The sequence below is a fragment of the Gadus chalcogrammus genome, chromosome 16 (genome assembly GCF_026213295.1).
Source record: "Gadus chalcogrammus isolate NIFS_2021 chromosome 16, NIFS_Gcha_1.0, whole genome shotgun sequence".
Lineage (NCBI taxonomy): Eukaryota > Metazoa > Chordata > Actinopteri > Gadiformes > Gadidae > Gadus > Gadus chalcogrammus.
In genome coordinates, this window is record NC_079427.1 from 19,407,895 (window position 1) to 19,422,726 (window position 14,832).

A 14,832-nucleotide genomic window follows, 5' to 3' on the forward strand; every position below is an offset into this window, starting at 1 on the left:
CATGAAGTAAAGGGAAAGTTGTGTTATTTTTAGGTTATACTGGAGCTCCAAAGAGCATTTCCTAGAGGCAATCCCACTTTAACGTGACCCCTTGGCCTCAATCTTTTCCTGGCCATTGGCATATCTGTTGTGGTTTACGTCTGACAGTCCCTGTCAGAGAGTTTCCTAGAAGGCTTTCAGCTCTCCTATATCCCTGCTTTCAATTCTCTCACTCCTACGCTCTGTTTCCCATCTCACTTTGTAACTTTCTTCTCAGAATTTCGACTCGTTTCTCCTTTTGAAATGACATTTGAAATCGTAATACACGTACATAAAAGGGCGTTAAACAAACCCTGAATGATTTATGCTAAGACTAGTTTATTTATCTGGTTAACAATGTGTTCACGCCCATTTTGAGCTGAAGGATAAAGTCGATTTTCCATATTTCAGGAAATATGTCCAAATAGATTCATGTGGATCCATCAGTCTAATATAATGCCACAGTGTGGTCCCCCCACTTCGCTGTGGAGGGGTGAAACGGCGTTGTGTCCAGGACAGTCTCAGAGACTCTGCCGCCGTCCTACTGGGCTGCTAATGACTCTTGGAGCTCCAGTTTCCCCTGCTGTTGCTCCATGTCCTGAATACAGCCGGCTTTGTCTATTTCTAGTGACGCCGCCCCAACGGCTTCCATCACACACACCCAGGTTGATTACCTGAGACTCTGCCGAGGCCCTTTGATTAATGAGAGTTTTGTTCTTGGCACACTTGTGGTGCTGTGCTCCACCCCGTCGGCGCCATCTCGCCGGCGGTGCAAGCGAAGCAGGCGGCAGCAGCCCCAGAGTTCCTCAGCTCAAGCGCTGTGTTTCCACCTTATTCCCTCACCTCGGCTTCTGACTACTTTTAATAAATTGCATGTTTACCGTGTCCTTTATCTACGCTTACCTCCCGGATCGGTTAATTCAGGTAGACAAAGGGGGGCAGGAGATGCAAAGAGAGGGGAGACTTGGCTATTTGTAGAAGAAATCCCAAAATGACAGAATGAGTTTAAGTTAAATGAGGAGGGAGTGTCTCAGAAGGCGTGTTCTCTCCCTTTAACGTAATTCCAGAAGCCATCAAGCATCAAGAGTCGATAATGCATATTAACAATTCATTAGTGGTAGATAATATGTTTTGTAATTGGCTGGAAAGGTGGAACACTTTGAAGAAGGTTGTCAGTCAGGAGCAATAAGGCAGCAGACTATTACAACATGCAGCGGAATAGAGCATTACACGAAACCTAAGAGAGAAGGTAGGAGGCACACAGGGGAGACGAGAGAGAGAGAGAGAGAGGGAGAGGGAGAGGGAGAGGGAGAGCGAGAGCGAGAGCGAGAGCGAGAGAGAGAGCGAGAGAGAGAGAGAGTAAATGATAAAAATCTAAAAAGGAATGACTAAAAGGAAAAGTCAATAAAAACTAAACACTAAAATAAATTACATAAGAAAGAAGAAAAGAAAGAAAGCGAGGAAGATCGAAAGAAAGAAGGCAAGAAGGCTGACATGATTCGGTTTGATTTAAGAAGGCTGTTTCAGTCTGGGATGCCTGCTACTGCTCACATCCAGCGCTGAATAACAAAATGGTCGGGAGAAGAAAGAGATGGAGATAAATAGATAGAGAGATAGCTGGATGGAGAGAGGGAGACAAACAGACAAAGGGATAGCAAGAGCGTGAGAGAGTAATGCAGCACTAGGGGACGTGGGGAGAGAGACAGAGTGGAGTTCGGGAGGTGGGCAGACACAGCTACAGCACATGTCTGTTATTGGCGGCTCTGTATACAACACTAGACAACCCAAATCAATTTTGCTCTGGCCAGGTAATGGATGTCCAAAGTGCTTTCTCAGAAAGAACATTATGCATTCATCTTGGACACCAGAGAGGTCTAATTGGCTGCTCTTGGGTCCCAGGCTGACCAACTCACCGCCCTCCCAGCAAATGGATTCCTGCCTTCTTCTTTTCTCACCCTCCCTCTCCTTTTCAATTGTGTTCCTTCTCCAAAGGTTAGTGTATTGAACATCCCCGGCCGGCTTGCGCACAGGTGCGAAATCTCCCGTTATTGCACACGCATAAACGCCCGTGTCCGATGGGTAGGACGCAAATGCAATGCATGCTGGGTGACCTCTAGATTTCAGATCAAACGGGTCAGGGGTGCAACATGCGGACATGAATCAAGGCGCGCTGATGGGGCCAGCGGTGTTTCAGACAGCCACAACCGGGGCAGCTTTTAAGACTCAATACAAGCAGACCCCTAATGGAGTACGATGCCAGCTGGCCAGGGCCCAGGCTGGGCACGGAGCAGCCAGGAAGTAGATGAGGGCCAGCGGTGGCACGGGTGAGGGGAGCGGCAGCCGACGTTGAATGAATTCCCCCTGTAAAGCTCAGGAAGGATGTTTCAACGTAATGATTTTATTAGATTAAGTCTTCTCTGACCATCAAGGCCAAGTGACTGTGATTTCCCTGGCTGCTCTGACGCATCCCATGAATCTTGGCCACTACATCGCTGTCCTCCCCTGTGTTCATGCCAAGCCCTTTGTTACATGCATTAAGTGGCGCTGTAGAACAATAACAATCATAATAATAATAATTATTATTATTATTATGCTTATTATTATTACAATTGGTGCAAGCACAATATGAGCGTTATTATAATGTATTTGTATTGCTATTGTTTTGGGGCGTATTTTAATGGAGAGATAAATTGTATAATATTGATTATATTATTAGCATTAGCATTATCTGTTTTAGCATTAGCATAGCCTCTAACACGTAGCACAGGAGCTATAACATACCAAGCCCATTGAATCATGACCTTCAGCGCCCAGCACCCTTCCAATAGAGCAGTCAATCATGCCCAGAGACAGGTAAGGGTGGGTTGGAAAGAGATGCGATCGCTCCTTTAGTCCGGGAAAACTTCATAACATCAAGGTCCCATCTCACCACCCCCACCGCTACCAAAGAAACCACAATGTGAATGCAAAGATGTCTAATGATCAAGTCAAAGCAATCAATGAGCCATTGTAGACAAATAGTCACTTTTTAAGCTCATCGGGCCAGTTAAATACCAGACCCGGGAAAGAACACCTAACCAAGGGTGTCGCCGCCTTGAAAAATGATGGGGACATACGGGCTCAGAGGAAATCTCTTCTTTCAAGGGTCTTCATGCAATTTAAGGCAATGCGGTGGGGGATCGCTATGGGGTCGGAGTAACATTTTATTCGTCCCCAGCGTCTCCAGTGTAAATTACACCTATGCCTCAAATATATATCAACTTGAGATGATGTGCCAGAGAGTGCACCAGTGCCTCGCGGCTACAAAAGTCCAGTCCGGTCTTTCTGAGGGACTTCGGGGCTATAGTGAAGCCCCTCAGTCCAGTCCGGTCTTTCTGAGGAACTTTTGGGCTACAGTGAAGTCCTCAGTCCAGTCCGGTCTTTCTGAGGAACTTCAGGGCTTCAGTGAAGTCCCTCAGTCCAGTCCTGTCTTTCAGATCCTATTCCATCGTCTATTGCTTATTATTATATCGGAAAATATTGGCAATTGACACACTAATGCCGAGTATATTACTGTGGATTTCAAACTGTCTGGACACATATGCACTATCACACACGATCGTGCGCAGGCACACACACAGACTTGGCAACCGCATGTGTACGAGTGCACGCACGTAAGTGCACGCAATGTCACAGTGACTTTGAAAGCCATCTTTCAAACATTAGTGACCCACCAGAAGAACATTTGGCTGTGAGGATGTTTCTGCCCGCCCTCTGTTGAGCTATCATCCAGGCCAGTTGAAAGCACACAGAGGAAGGAAATGTCTGGGTATGACATGAGCCTGTGGCTGATTGTACTTAATATCATCAATTAGATTTAAAAGCAGCGCACAGGGGAGCTGGAGACAGTGAGTGTGTGTGTGTGTGTGAGAGTGTGAGTGTGTGTGAGAGAGAGAGAGAGAGAGAGAGAGAGAGAGAGAGAGAGATGATAGAGAATGAGATCAACTGTGATAAAAGAGACAAAAGAGGGAAAGAGTGAGGGATGGAAAAGCACCGACAGAGAGGAAATGAAAGAAGTTGAAAAAAGGGGGAGTTGAAAGTCGGGTTAGTAACCCGTGCCGATCTAAAAGGGGGCTCCGATTACTAGACTCCTATGTGAAAAAAGAAAAAATCACGGCATAAAACACCAGTGTCTGGACAGTTTAATAAAGTTAAAAGGTTTGTGCCGTGTTCAGCCCCGACCTAGCGGGCTGAAATATATATACTCACGGCTGGCATGGCAGGCTTTGCGGACATTTATTAGCGCCGTACAAGACAGCAGTGGGGGGGTTGACCGAGGGCGAAGCACGGAGAAGGATGATGTCCAGCGGAAGAAAATAAAAGATAAACGTGGCCAAGACTTCAGGGAGCCAAATGCTGTGAGGGAGCCAAAGACGTCCCCGGTTGATTACAATTAAAAAGAGACACTGTGACGGGATTCATCACCATCTCGCTGTTAGTTTTATGGATTATTATAACTGCTTCGATCAAACGTATTCCGTCGAGACTGCAGTATTTGGTTGACATGGCTTGTTTGTGTTGTTCAGCAAACCACAGCCACAACAGCGTTCCTAACATTCTGAAGGTTATTGATGGCTCTCCAGCAATTATAGAATTGACATGCAACACACGCATCGACTTGTTCATAAATCAGCCCTCGACAGCATTGCAGGTTTATGATCAAATGAAAGATTATGGCCACATTATAATGGGTTTGTTTAATAGGTTCCTTCTTATACAAGCTAAAGATCTTAGCGTGCTTAAACAAAGCTTGCGCACCAGATTATGGATGAAATACATTAGAAAAATTAATTAAACAATGTTTAAAGACTTTGAACCTTTGCGATTACATAGTAAACATTTGGTTCCCCTACTGCATCAACCAAACATGCAAGGCATTCCAAGTCCATTAAGTTTGAGGCATTTCTTAATAGCTAATTTACAAAAGCCTATTTCCCCATTGGCTTTGCCTAAGCAGACCTATTTGAAACGTTAAGAGGTTTAGCATGGGTGTCTGAGTCTGAAAGCTTTCCAACAATTATACTAGTGTCTTTCCTCATTCAATATAATGCATTGGAGGCATTGTACATCTCCTTTGAGTCAGAACATGGCTAATATGATTCCATTATGCAGTAATACAATGCAGATCATAATTAAATGAACTAGTGAGCTATAATTATGGCAAGCATCCATTGGTGTAAAAAATAGTGGCATCACCAGTGATCATCCTTTTAACACATCCAGAAATGGCACCGCAATCCGGAAGGCATGCAGTGTGTCATGCATAAATGCAGACAGAAGGCACACAGCAAAACAGAAACATGACATGATCCCGGTTAGAATGTATTAACATGATTTATTCACTACAACCTCCTCCAACACTCGTTTTCCGACTTCCAATCCATCCAAACACTAAGCACAAGGTTGCATTCAGAATATTTACACAATGGGTTCTTTGCTCTGTGGTATTTTGCCCCCCTTTGCCGTTGATTTATGTTCAACACCATACTAGCATTCAACCAAATGACATCGTACCACTTGTGGTTTAAATGACCTGGACGTTGACAGAGAGTCAGAACAAAAGCTCAATAATCCATGACTCGCCTCGTGATTCAGAGCAACCAAACCAACCAAAACAAAGAATGAAAAATAATGAAAAAGTCCCAGTAAGGAGGTTTGTTTTTTATATAGTTGTTTTGACACGAAAGAGAAAAACATGGCAGGGACCTCCAAACTTTGTCAACCTTTGGAAACCACTGGAGGAGAAGAAGCAGACTTCCCTCCTCACCTTCTCAGACCAATGACCAGGGAAGGTTAGGCCATGAGAGAGGGTCAGGGGGAGGAGGAGAAGGAAAGGGAAAGGGATGGAAGTGAGAGAGAAGATGTGGGGGAGAGAGATTGTGAGAGAGGGATGATGCGGGATTGTGTGTATTAGAGAGAGAGAGAGAGAGAGAGAGACAGAGGGTGGGGGGAGGTTGTGTGAGGTGTGAGAGAGTGGGGGCCTGTAGGCACATGCTCTCTCATTATATTTTCCTAAAGCCAGGTCTTGCAGCTTCTGGCAGGGCTGTCCGGCTACTGCTACTAGTGCGGCTGTTTTGATTCTTTCCTCAAAGGGTTGGGTGTGATGTTCTGAGGTGAGAACATCTTTGATCATCTGAGTGAAGCCAGCTCCCCTAATGTCCTCGACCACACTGTGCTGTGTGTGTTTGTGAGCGTGTGTGTGCATGTTTATTCAGCTGTGTTAATGAGTGTATGTGGATGGTTGTTGAGGTTGGTGTGTTTTTGTGTGTATGTGTGTGTATGTGTGTGTTTAAAACATGGATGTGTCTGCAGAGCAGACTTTTGGGGCACTGTGCAGGAACAATAAAAGGAGCTGAATTCTTATTATGGAAATGTGAAAAATTCTATATTGCTCGACATTTACATTTTTTATAATGACCATGGTGAATGACAAAGTTTTTGAATGAAAACTTGAACTTTAAGAACTTTGCCTTCCCTTTGGTTTAGAAATACTCAACAGTCAGTAAATTGTCAAACTATTATTATCATAATAATTCTTATTTATGATTGATAGACTTTAGTCTATAATACTCAATGTGATAAATACAAACCACACCAAGCAGCTTGACTGGTGGATATCTGACCCAGGTCTCAATATATTATTATATTATTGACACATTATGAAACAAAAACATGAATACAATAAAAATATGGAAAACAACTGCATATGCAACGACTGGGGTGATGGCTGAAACGCAGCGGATCTCATTAATTTTCTACGGCTGTCTCAGAGGTGGACGGCATCATCTGTAATTTGAAACACATGGCTGCCTGGCTTGGCTTGCTGCTCTCATCATCTGAATATTTATTGGGTTTATAGAGTTATTTAATTGCTATTCATACTTTTTTCCCTTCATCAGTCTGCAGCAGTGCCAAACTCCTGCTCTCATATTCTCCTCTCAGCGAATTTCTGCACACAGAACGCATTTAGAAAAAAAGCACAATATTGCATCGGGTGGATGTATCGCTCAGCTGCCCCAGGGAAGAGTGAGAGCAATGCGTGTTCCCTGGAATAGAATTCCCATCTCTCCATCGCCTCTTGTCACAGAAGGTGGGTGGCCGGCCTACACTGACACCACGGCGCTGTGCACATTTGTTTTGCGGGGGGAGTCATGCAGGGTGCGATGAGTGGAAAGAACCCCAAAAGCAAAGGACTTGGTGATTTTTAATAACAATAAGATGTGGCGGCGGAATCCAAAGCCGTGACAACAGGGACTTTGATTTGTTCTTTCTTGGCCTTGTTTGCTAATGAAGTCAGTTCCTGATTAAGGGGTTGGCACACTGCTCCAGCATACCCATACATCGGGCCATTCCAGTTGGTGGTGGTGGGCTGGTGAGGTTTCTTGACGTGGCGGTGCTGAATTGCTGTGGGCCAATTTCGGCCGACATTTATCAGTCGAGTGTTTGTTGAGGCAGTGTGCCAGCACCTCAGGACAACAAAACAAAACGAGAGACAACTTCAACTTGAACAGAGAATAGCTTTTAACATGGAGTTGCATCATTGCTGGAAGGTAATCATTATTAATGTTCTGTAACAAGATTATAGAAGGATTGGCAGACTTTGGGACAATTACATATTTCCACACGTATACATTTATTCATTTTCTCCAATGGATTTAATCTGTTTATATAGTATTGTTTATCTAGTAACTGTTGGTTAAAAAATTATTATAAATACTGTTGTATCTAAACATATGGCGAAACATATGGTATTTCAGCGTGTCTCAAATTAACTCGAAACCCGCAATTAAAATAGGGTCAATAGGTCATAAGAAGATTGATGAAAAAAAATGTATCTGCTTATCTAAAAATAGTCTATAGAATTAAAATAGTGTTAACTGTAAAAAATGACTGTAAACCCAAAGAATTCGTACATTTAAGACACAGTATTTGATGTAATTGAATCATCCATTGTACATTTAAGAATTAGATCATCAAGTTATACTCCCTTAGCATAGCCTATCAGTATTAGATACAATATATACAGTAAAAAACTGTTTTGTTTGCGTCTTTCATATATATATTTGTATATATACATACATATATTTATATATTAGTTCTCTTCCTCCTATTTTTTCTTACTTCATTTATGAAAGTAGACATCCTCATGTTTTGTAAGCAGCACTGATAGGAGATAAACTGAATTGACGGCTCTGTGGACTTGAGCCATACCTTAAAATATATAATTTACCAGTCTGATCTATATGGAAATTATTGTGCAATTATCCAGGAACATACAGCGCTTGTTGAATCTACCAGTGGCCATTGCTATCCGTAATGTCATTGTATACCTTGTAACAATTCTTTAACAATAGGATGTGCAAAACAATATTTTTTCCGCCATTGATAAAGCATTGCAATTGAAAGAGACAGGTATGGTTTATAATAGAGCAAGTGAAATGGAAAATTGCTTAAAAAAGTGCAAAAACCTAAAAGAAAATGGTTAATAATGTAAAATAAGATGCAAAATATTAAAAAACTATTTTGACAGCCAAGCCCCAACCCTTGAAATTGCCATTATTTATCTCCTAATAAACCTTCCGTGCATATTTCATCCAACAAGTATATGTTAATTTCTTCATTCAGATAGCATCAGGTAACACATTCTAACAACAATTAATTTCTCATCACCATTATCATCTGCATCACTGTTTTAGTTCAAATCCAAAATAAAAAACGTGAGAAGAAAGCATTGCAAATAATCTCAAATTGATTTTTCAAACAAAGCACACATGCATTAATCATTAGTTTTTCTTCTTTTAATGTTCGAGTTCCAAGCTTGTTTCCGTTTGATCATGCATTGATGGACACACACACACACACACACACACACACACACACACACACACACACACACACACACACACACACACACACACACACACACACACACACACACACACACACACACACACAAACACAGAAGCACACACACGCACACACACACACATGGAGATGAAGATCCTGTTTGTTGCTGCTGAGTCGTTGACATGATTCAGTCACAATGGCTTCCTCTTCTGTAAGAGATCTGTGAATCACTCTGGGCCACTCACTGGGATACGGTCCTTCTGAGTTTCCTACCAACATCATTAAGGGGGCGTCCTGGCCACCGGGAGTGACAACTGGGGCCCATGAATCAGCCCCGCCCCGGTGGCTGTGGACACGACCTACAAGCACTCTCTGAACACGAAGTGAGATAAAAAATAAAAAGTTAGAGCGAGATCGACAGATAGGGGGGAAAAGAGAGAACAAAAAAAAAAACAGCAAGAGCGGTGTGGTTTGGTTAAAGGGAAAAGGCTGTCCTGGGCTGCACGGTCTCAAGGAACGATCCAGAGTGAGTTCTCCATTGATCTCGCGGCGGGAAGAAACGTGAGGGCGTGCGTCCGTCTCCACTTTGATTTGGAAAAGACCTGAGTGGGGTTAAAGAGGGGGCTTTCAGAGGCCAGCGTTTATCTCCCCCACCCCCCCCCCCCCCCACCCTCACTGCATCCCGTACCTCATACCAGCGATCCGGCTCTACTCTGGGCGGGCACCATGACGGGCACCGCCCCCATGCGCTCCAGCGTGGCCTGGCTCACCGCGTACGAGTGTGTGTGCTGGCCGCGCGCCGACGCCGGCGCCCCCTTGTGGCCCGCCGCCCCGTTGCTCCGCGTCTTCACGGCCGGGGAGGGGGCCGAGTTCGTGGTGACCACCAGGGTCTTGGGCGGCGGCAGCGTGTGGCTTCCGCCGTTGGCCAAGGAGGAAGTCAGCGTCGCCGTGGTGCCCTGGAGCTGGGGCGGGGCGTGGCGGGGCAGCGGGGCCGAGCCCGGCGCCGAGACCGCCCCGGCCGCCAACGACGCCGGTGGGGGCGGCGGCGGCTGCGGCGCCGGCCCGTGACCGTGGCCGTGGCCGTGGCCGTGCCCTTGTCCGTGCGCGTGGCCGTGGCCGTGGGGGTGGGCATGGCCTGGGTGTTGACCGTGCACGTGCTGCGGGTGTGTGCCGTGCGTGGCGGCGGTGGAGAAGGTGTGGCGCGTGTCACCGTTGTAGCGCGTGTAGGAGTTGGTGTCGTAGTTGGGCTTGGGGTTGTGCCAGTAGCGGCTGTTGTAGGTGTTGGTGGAGGTCAGCGTGTCGTTCTCCGAGGAGGACGCGTCGGCGTGGAACGCCTTCCCCGACGACGAGCGCTTGGGCGGAAGGTCGTCCTCCCTGCGGAGGAGAGGGTTCAGCGATGGCGCGGTCAGAGATGGACTGAGCCCCCCCCCCCCCCCCCCTGCCGACTCCCCATCTGGAGTCATGGTTCCTGTGTATGGTCTGAGTGGTCCTGATGGGAGAGTCAGCGGGGGAGCTCACTCCCCCACTGACTCCATCATGACCGCACAGACCGTACACATTCTCCCCGCTCCGGACTGAAAACCTCATCTGTTCAGACTGCTTCTTGGCCCCGTGAAAAAGGCTAATCTCTTGTTTCTAAAATGTTGGCACTTGAGGCTCGTAGCCTATTTTCCTGATTTGTATGTGCTCTCATGGTCGGTGGCGTTTATGGGGTGTATCTTTGCGGTTGAACGCACTTATTGTGAGTCACTTTGCATAAAAGCGCCAGCTAAATAAATAAATGTGATGTCAATGTAGAGAGTGGTATGGCGTCCTCCTGCTGGCTTGTTCCCCATTTGAGAAAAATGTTTTCCTTTACGATAACGGAGATATAAATCTGCATGTTGTTGTTGTTGTTGTTATTTAAAGGCTGCAACTGAACAAGAAAATTAATAGCTTGGCTTTAAACTACAACATAAAAGAGGACAATCATTCAGGTTCTGAAGCATTTCAATTTTAGCATCAGTGCTGCCCGTTGCTGCCATAAACTCGATGCAATGGGTTTTTAAGTGCGGTGGATAGAAAAAACCATGACCAAGCCAAATCCCTCTACAAACCTTATCTGATCCAACCATGCAAATGGTTAGACTGAAAACATAGAAACATTGCTGATTAAAAATGCAAAGAATTCAACGAGGTCAACTGCCAATCCTCCATCATGGAACATAACATCCTGCGTCTTAGCCTTGCCGGGTAACCTTAAGGCTCTCCTTCAGCACTGACACATCTGAGCAATCGCCGTTCTCCCGTCATTTATTCCTGCCTGAAACAGATGGCCGTTCCCCATCGTCTTTCACCACCACTCGTACATTTGATTAAAACATTTACCGATTTCTAAATGGGCATTTGGGGAATGCACATCTGCGATAATGAAATTCCAAGCGCTGTTTACGCGACCGGGTATCTTTTTAAAAAGGGTTCTCTGCCCCACAGAGGGTTTTCTTCTCAGTAATGTAGCAGTCGCGGCGCCTGGCACCTGATGTATTTGTCCGAGGGAAAATCTCCATTGTGATTTGCTGCGTAAGTGGAAAGCATCAGCGGCCTGAGGCAGGAAGATGTGCTGAAGACATTGTGAATGCAGGGAAGGCAGTCAGGCCCAAAACGAAGCAGATGTTATCCTACCAGCCAACCCGTGCTTGAAATATTGCAACAATGACTTATCTACAAATTGATTAATGGAGTCATTTTGAGGAGAAATTGCAGCCAATTTGAACAACTCAAAGAGCTTCAGCAGAATGTTTCAAAAGACAAATTAGGTTGTGGCGATAAAAAAAAGTGTGTACGGGAAAAGAAAAAACAAACCTGAATAAAGTCTTTCAATCCAATTTCAATCTTGAATCTGTTTTGTTTTCATTGTGCAATGGCAGGGAATTCTACTGAAGAGAACCTAAAATGTCTTTCTTGTATTGTGCATCTCATTGCCACTGTAAATTCTTAATGCTGCACATTCGCAATACTGCAACAAGCACTGAAGGCATACAGCTTACGCCTGCACTAACCATCAGATTGATGGCTTCAATATGCATTACTATGCACCACAGGCTTCAGTGGGTTTAGGGCGTAACTTGCCAGTTCAGTTATTGCAAAAGAGGAAAGGTGGGAGGCGAGAAATTTCACTTTTCATTTTTCACGACCATGTACTTTTATTTACCAACCCTGCCCCCCACAGGCTATCATTATAACTGTAAATGCAACGGTGCTTAGCAAAAACATCTGCTGCAGGGAGTCCTGTGTGTGTGTGTGTGTGTGTGTGTGTGTGTGTGTGTGTGTGTGTGTGTGTGTGTGTGTGTGTGTGTGTGTGTGTGTGTGTGTGTGTGTGCACCTGAAAGACAAGGAGATAGATCATATACAGAGAAAGAGAGAGAGGGAGGGAAGGAGAGACAAAGGAAGAGAGAGTGAGAGAACGGGAGGCAGAGGGAGTGAGAGATAGTGTGTGAGAAAGAAATAGAGGGACAAAGACAGAGTGAGAGAAGAGGAGAGAGCGTCCCAGAGAGAGTGACAGAGAGAGAGAGAGAGAGAGAGAGAGAGAGAGAGAGAGAGAGAGAGAGACAGAGAGACAGAGAGAGAGAGAGACTTACTAAGAGAGGCTGAGAAAGAGAGAGAGCGATAGCGAGAGAGACAGTGACAGAGAGAGAGAGAGAGAGAGAGAGAGACAGAGAGACAGAGAGACAGAGAGAGAGAGAGAGAGAGAGAGAGAGAGAGAGAGAGACAGAGAGAGAGAGAGACTTACTAAGAGAGGCAGAGAAAGAGAGAGAGAAAAGGAGAGGAGGAGAGAGACCTGATCTCGTTGGGGATCTCCTCCTCGTCGTACTTGTTCTTGTTCTTCCAGTAGAAGAGTGAAACCACCACCAGCAGGGAGCAAATGATGAGTGCCAGCACCCCCGTGGCGATGGTCCCCGCTATCAGACCCACGCTCTGGGGCTGGGCTGAGACACACAGATGGGGGTGGGGACACAAGAAAGGACCATAAGAAAACAGACATGCATATATTCATAGCTTGGCTCGACCTTCTCCTGCCACGTTTACTTCCTCCTCTCACTCTGAATCTATGCTCTATTGTACAACCGCTCCTGTTACTCAAACCTCAATGCTACGCAATGATAGGCTACCTTTTAATCTGAACATGACTGTGTATCTAGGCAGGGATGTGTCTCCTGTTAATATTGGGATGCATGTGTGGCTCTAGGACTGGGAATGAGAAGCAGCAACGCATAGTTTTACAGAAACAGTATACCGCCCAGATGAATAAGCTGAGCTGGATAATGTAAACTTGTGTCATTGGAATAATTTTTCAAAAACTGGTAATTTTTCACAGATGGCTGCTTGGCATTTCAAATATTGCCGTTACTTTCAGTTCCAATCCTGCTGTTTAGTATGCTAAGCACCGTCAGCTACTTTAAATGATGGCAAAAGTATTCCGCTCTACCCACCAGAAGCATTACGCAAACGCATTAGCATGCACTTAAACAAATGTTTCAACAAATAGTGCTCGCAAACCGAAAAACAAAAAACATCGCATGGCGAAGCCGATCACGCATTCATGTCATGCATTACTGCCGGTCCTGCCTGGGAAATAACCCATTACACATGTTTCCCCTTCTCTTCTTCTAACGGCTTAGAAAAAGACAATGGAGAATTAAGCCTAATACCTGATGATCTAATGGCTGCCCATTACCCTAGTGTGGCTGGGACGCTCCACATTGTTCAAAAAGAAGCCACTGTGTAGAATGCACCATGAATAACACATTGATGCTAATGCTCTGGCCGTTAGCCTAATGGTCAGAAGCTTCGCCATCTAAATCTGCCCCAAACTATAGGCCTACCGGCGCTATGAAAGTAAAGAGCAACACAGAGAGAGAGAGAGGAAGTCGGAGAGAAAGAGAGGGTGGGGGCGGCTGTAGACACAGGGGTTGAAGGAGACAAAAAAAAAAGAGGTGACAGCAAAGAAAGAGAAATAACAATGAGGCCAAAGAGAATCCGGAGAGGATGGGAGAGAGCAAGGGAACCAGTGAAGGAGCGGCAAAAAGTTGCTCCCATGACAACGTCCTTCCTGTTTTTAATGAGACCGCTATGCTTTGAGCGGTCAACCTTGCCGCCTCAAAACCAACACTCCTAAAACATCCGCCAGTGGCAGCCTTTTTTTTTATTTATTATGAACTCGTTTTTTTAATGTCAACCCTTCCTTGCGTGGCACAATTTCTGCCATCAGGCATGGGGATGCAGAACAGCTTCATGTTTGTCACCCCTAGATATATCTGCCTCTCCACAGCTTGAGGAGAGGCAGTGCATACTGCGGGACAGCAGTGACAGGACACAAACATATGGAGCGATGGATGGAGCGGTATTAAACGGGAATAACCCTTTTCTATTTTATTTTTGTTCTTAAATATCTCTGAGCACCTATGTGCGTCGCTGTTATTCCTCTGTCCTTTGTTGTCCTTGAGTGTGAGCGCCACTCTGATTATCTGATCACAACGAATGGCCTCACTGTGAAGTTAAACAAGAAGGGCTTTGGGCTGCTCAATTAGGTAGGAAACTTTACAGACTTCACTTGCTGTTCACAGCCCTGTTTAATTAGAGCCACAGGACTATCGCCCCGCTACATACTGGACCCTTTATGGGGAGATATGCCGGCGTTCTACAAGTTTGGTAGTTCACTTTCTTCCCTCTGTCTCTGCCTATGCTATGTTTCCTAATTAAACAGTGTCCCTAGAAGAAAGCGCTCAATGCGGATCTTCTCCGTATGTGTGTGTGTGTGTTGGGTGTGTGTGTGTGTGTGTGTGTGTGTGTGTGTGTGTGTGTGTGTCTCTCTCCTTGTCTGCCGGCGTGGTAAAGAGCTGCAGCCTCACCAGTCTATAAAAGACCCGTGTGTGTTTGTGTCTGCGTGTG

General features: G+C 45.4%; 1 protein-coding gene across 1 annotated transcript in view; it reads right to left on the reverse strand.

Moving 5' to 3' along the window:
- Positions 1-9,593: 9,593 nt before the first annotated feature.
- The window catches only part of igsf11 (immunoglobulin superfamily member 11), a 98,220-nt gene continuing 92,981 nt past the window's right edge, over positions 9,594-14,832 (reverse strand). The window contains exons 7-9 of the mRNA XM_056612189.1: positions 12,722-12,869; positions 10,037-10,278; positions 9,594-9,937 (exon numbers count right to left, since the gene is read on the reverse strand). Of these exons, the coding sequence (XP_056468164.1) occupies positions 9,594-9,937; positions 10,037-10,278; positions 12,722-12,869 (734 nt within the window). The remainder of the gene's footprint in view (positions 9,938-10,036; positions 10,279-12,721; positions 12,870-14,832) is intronic.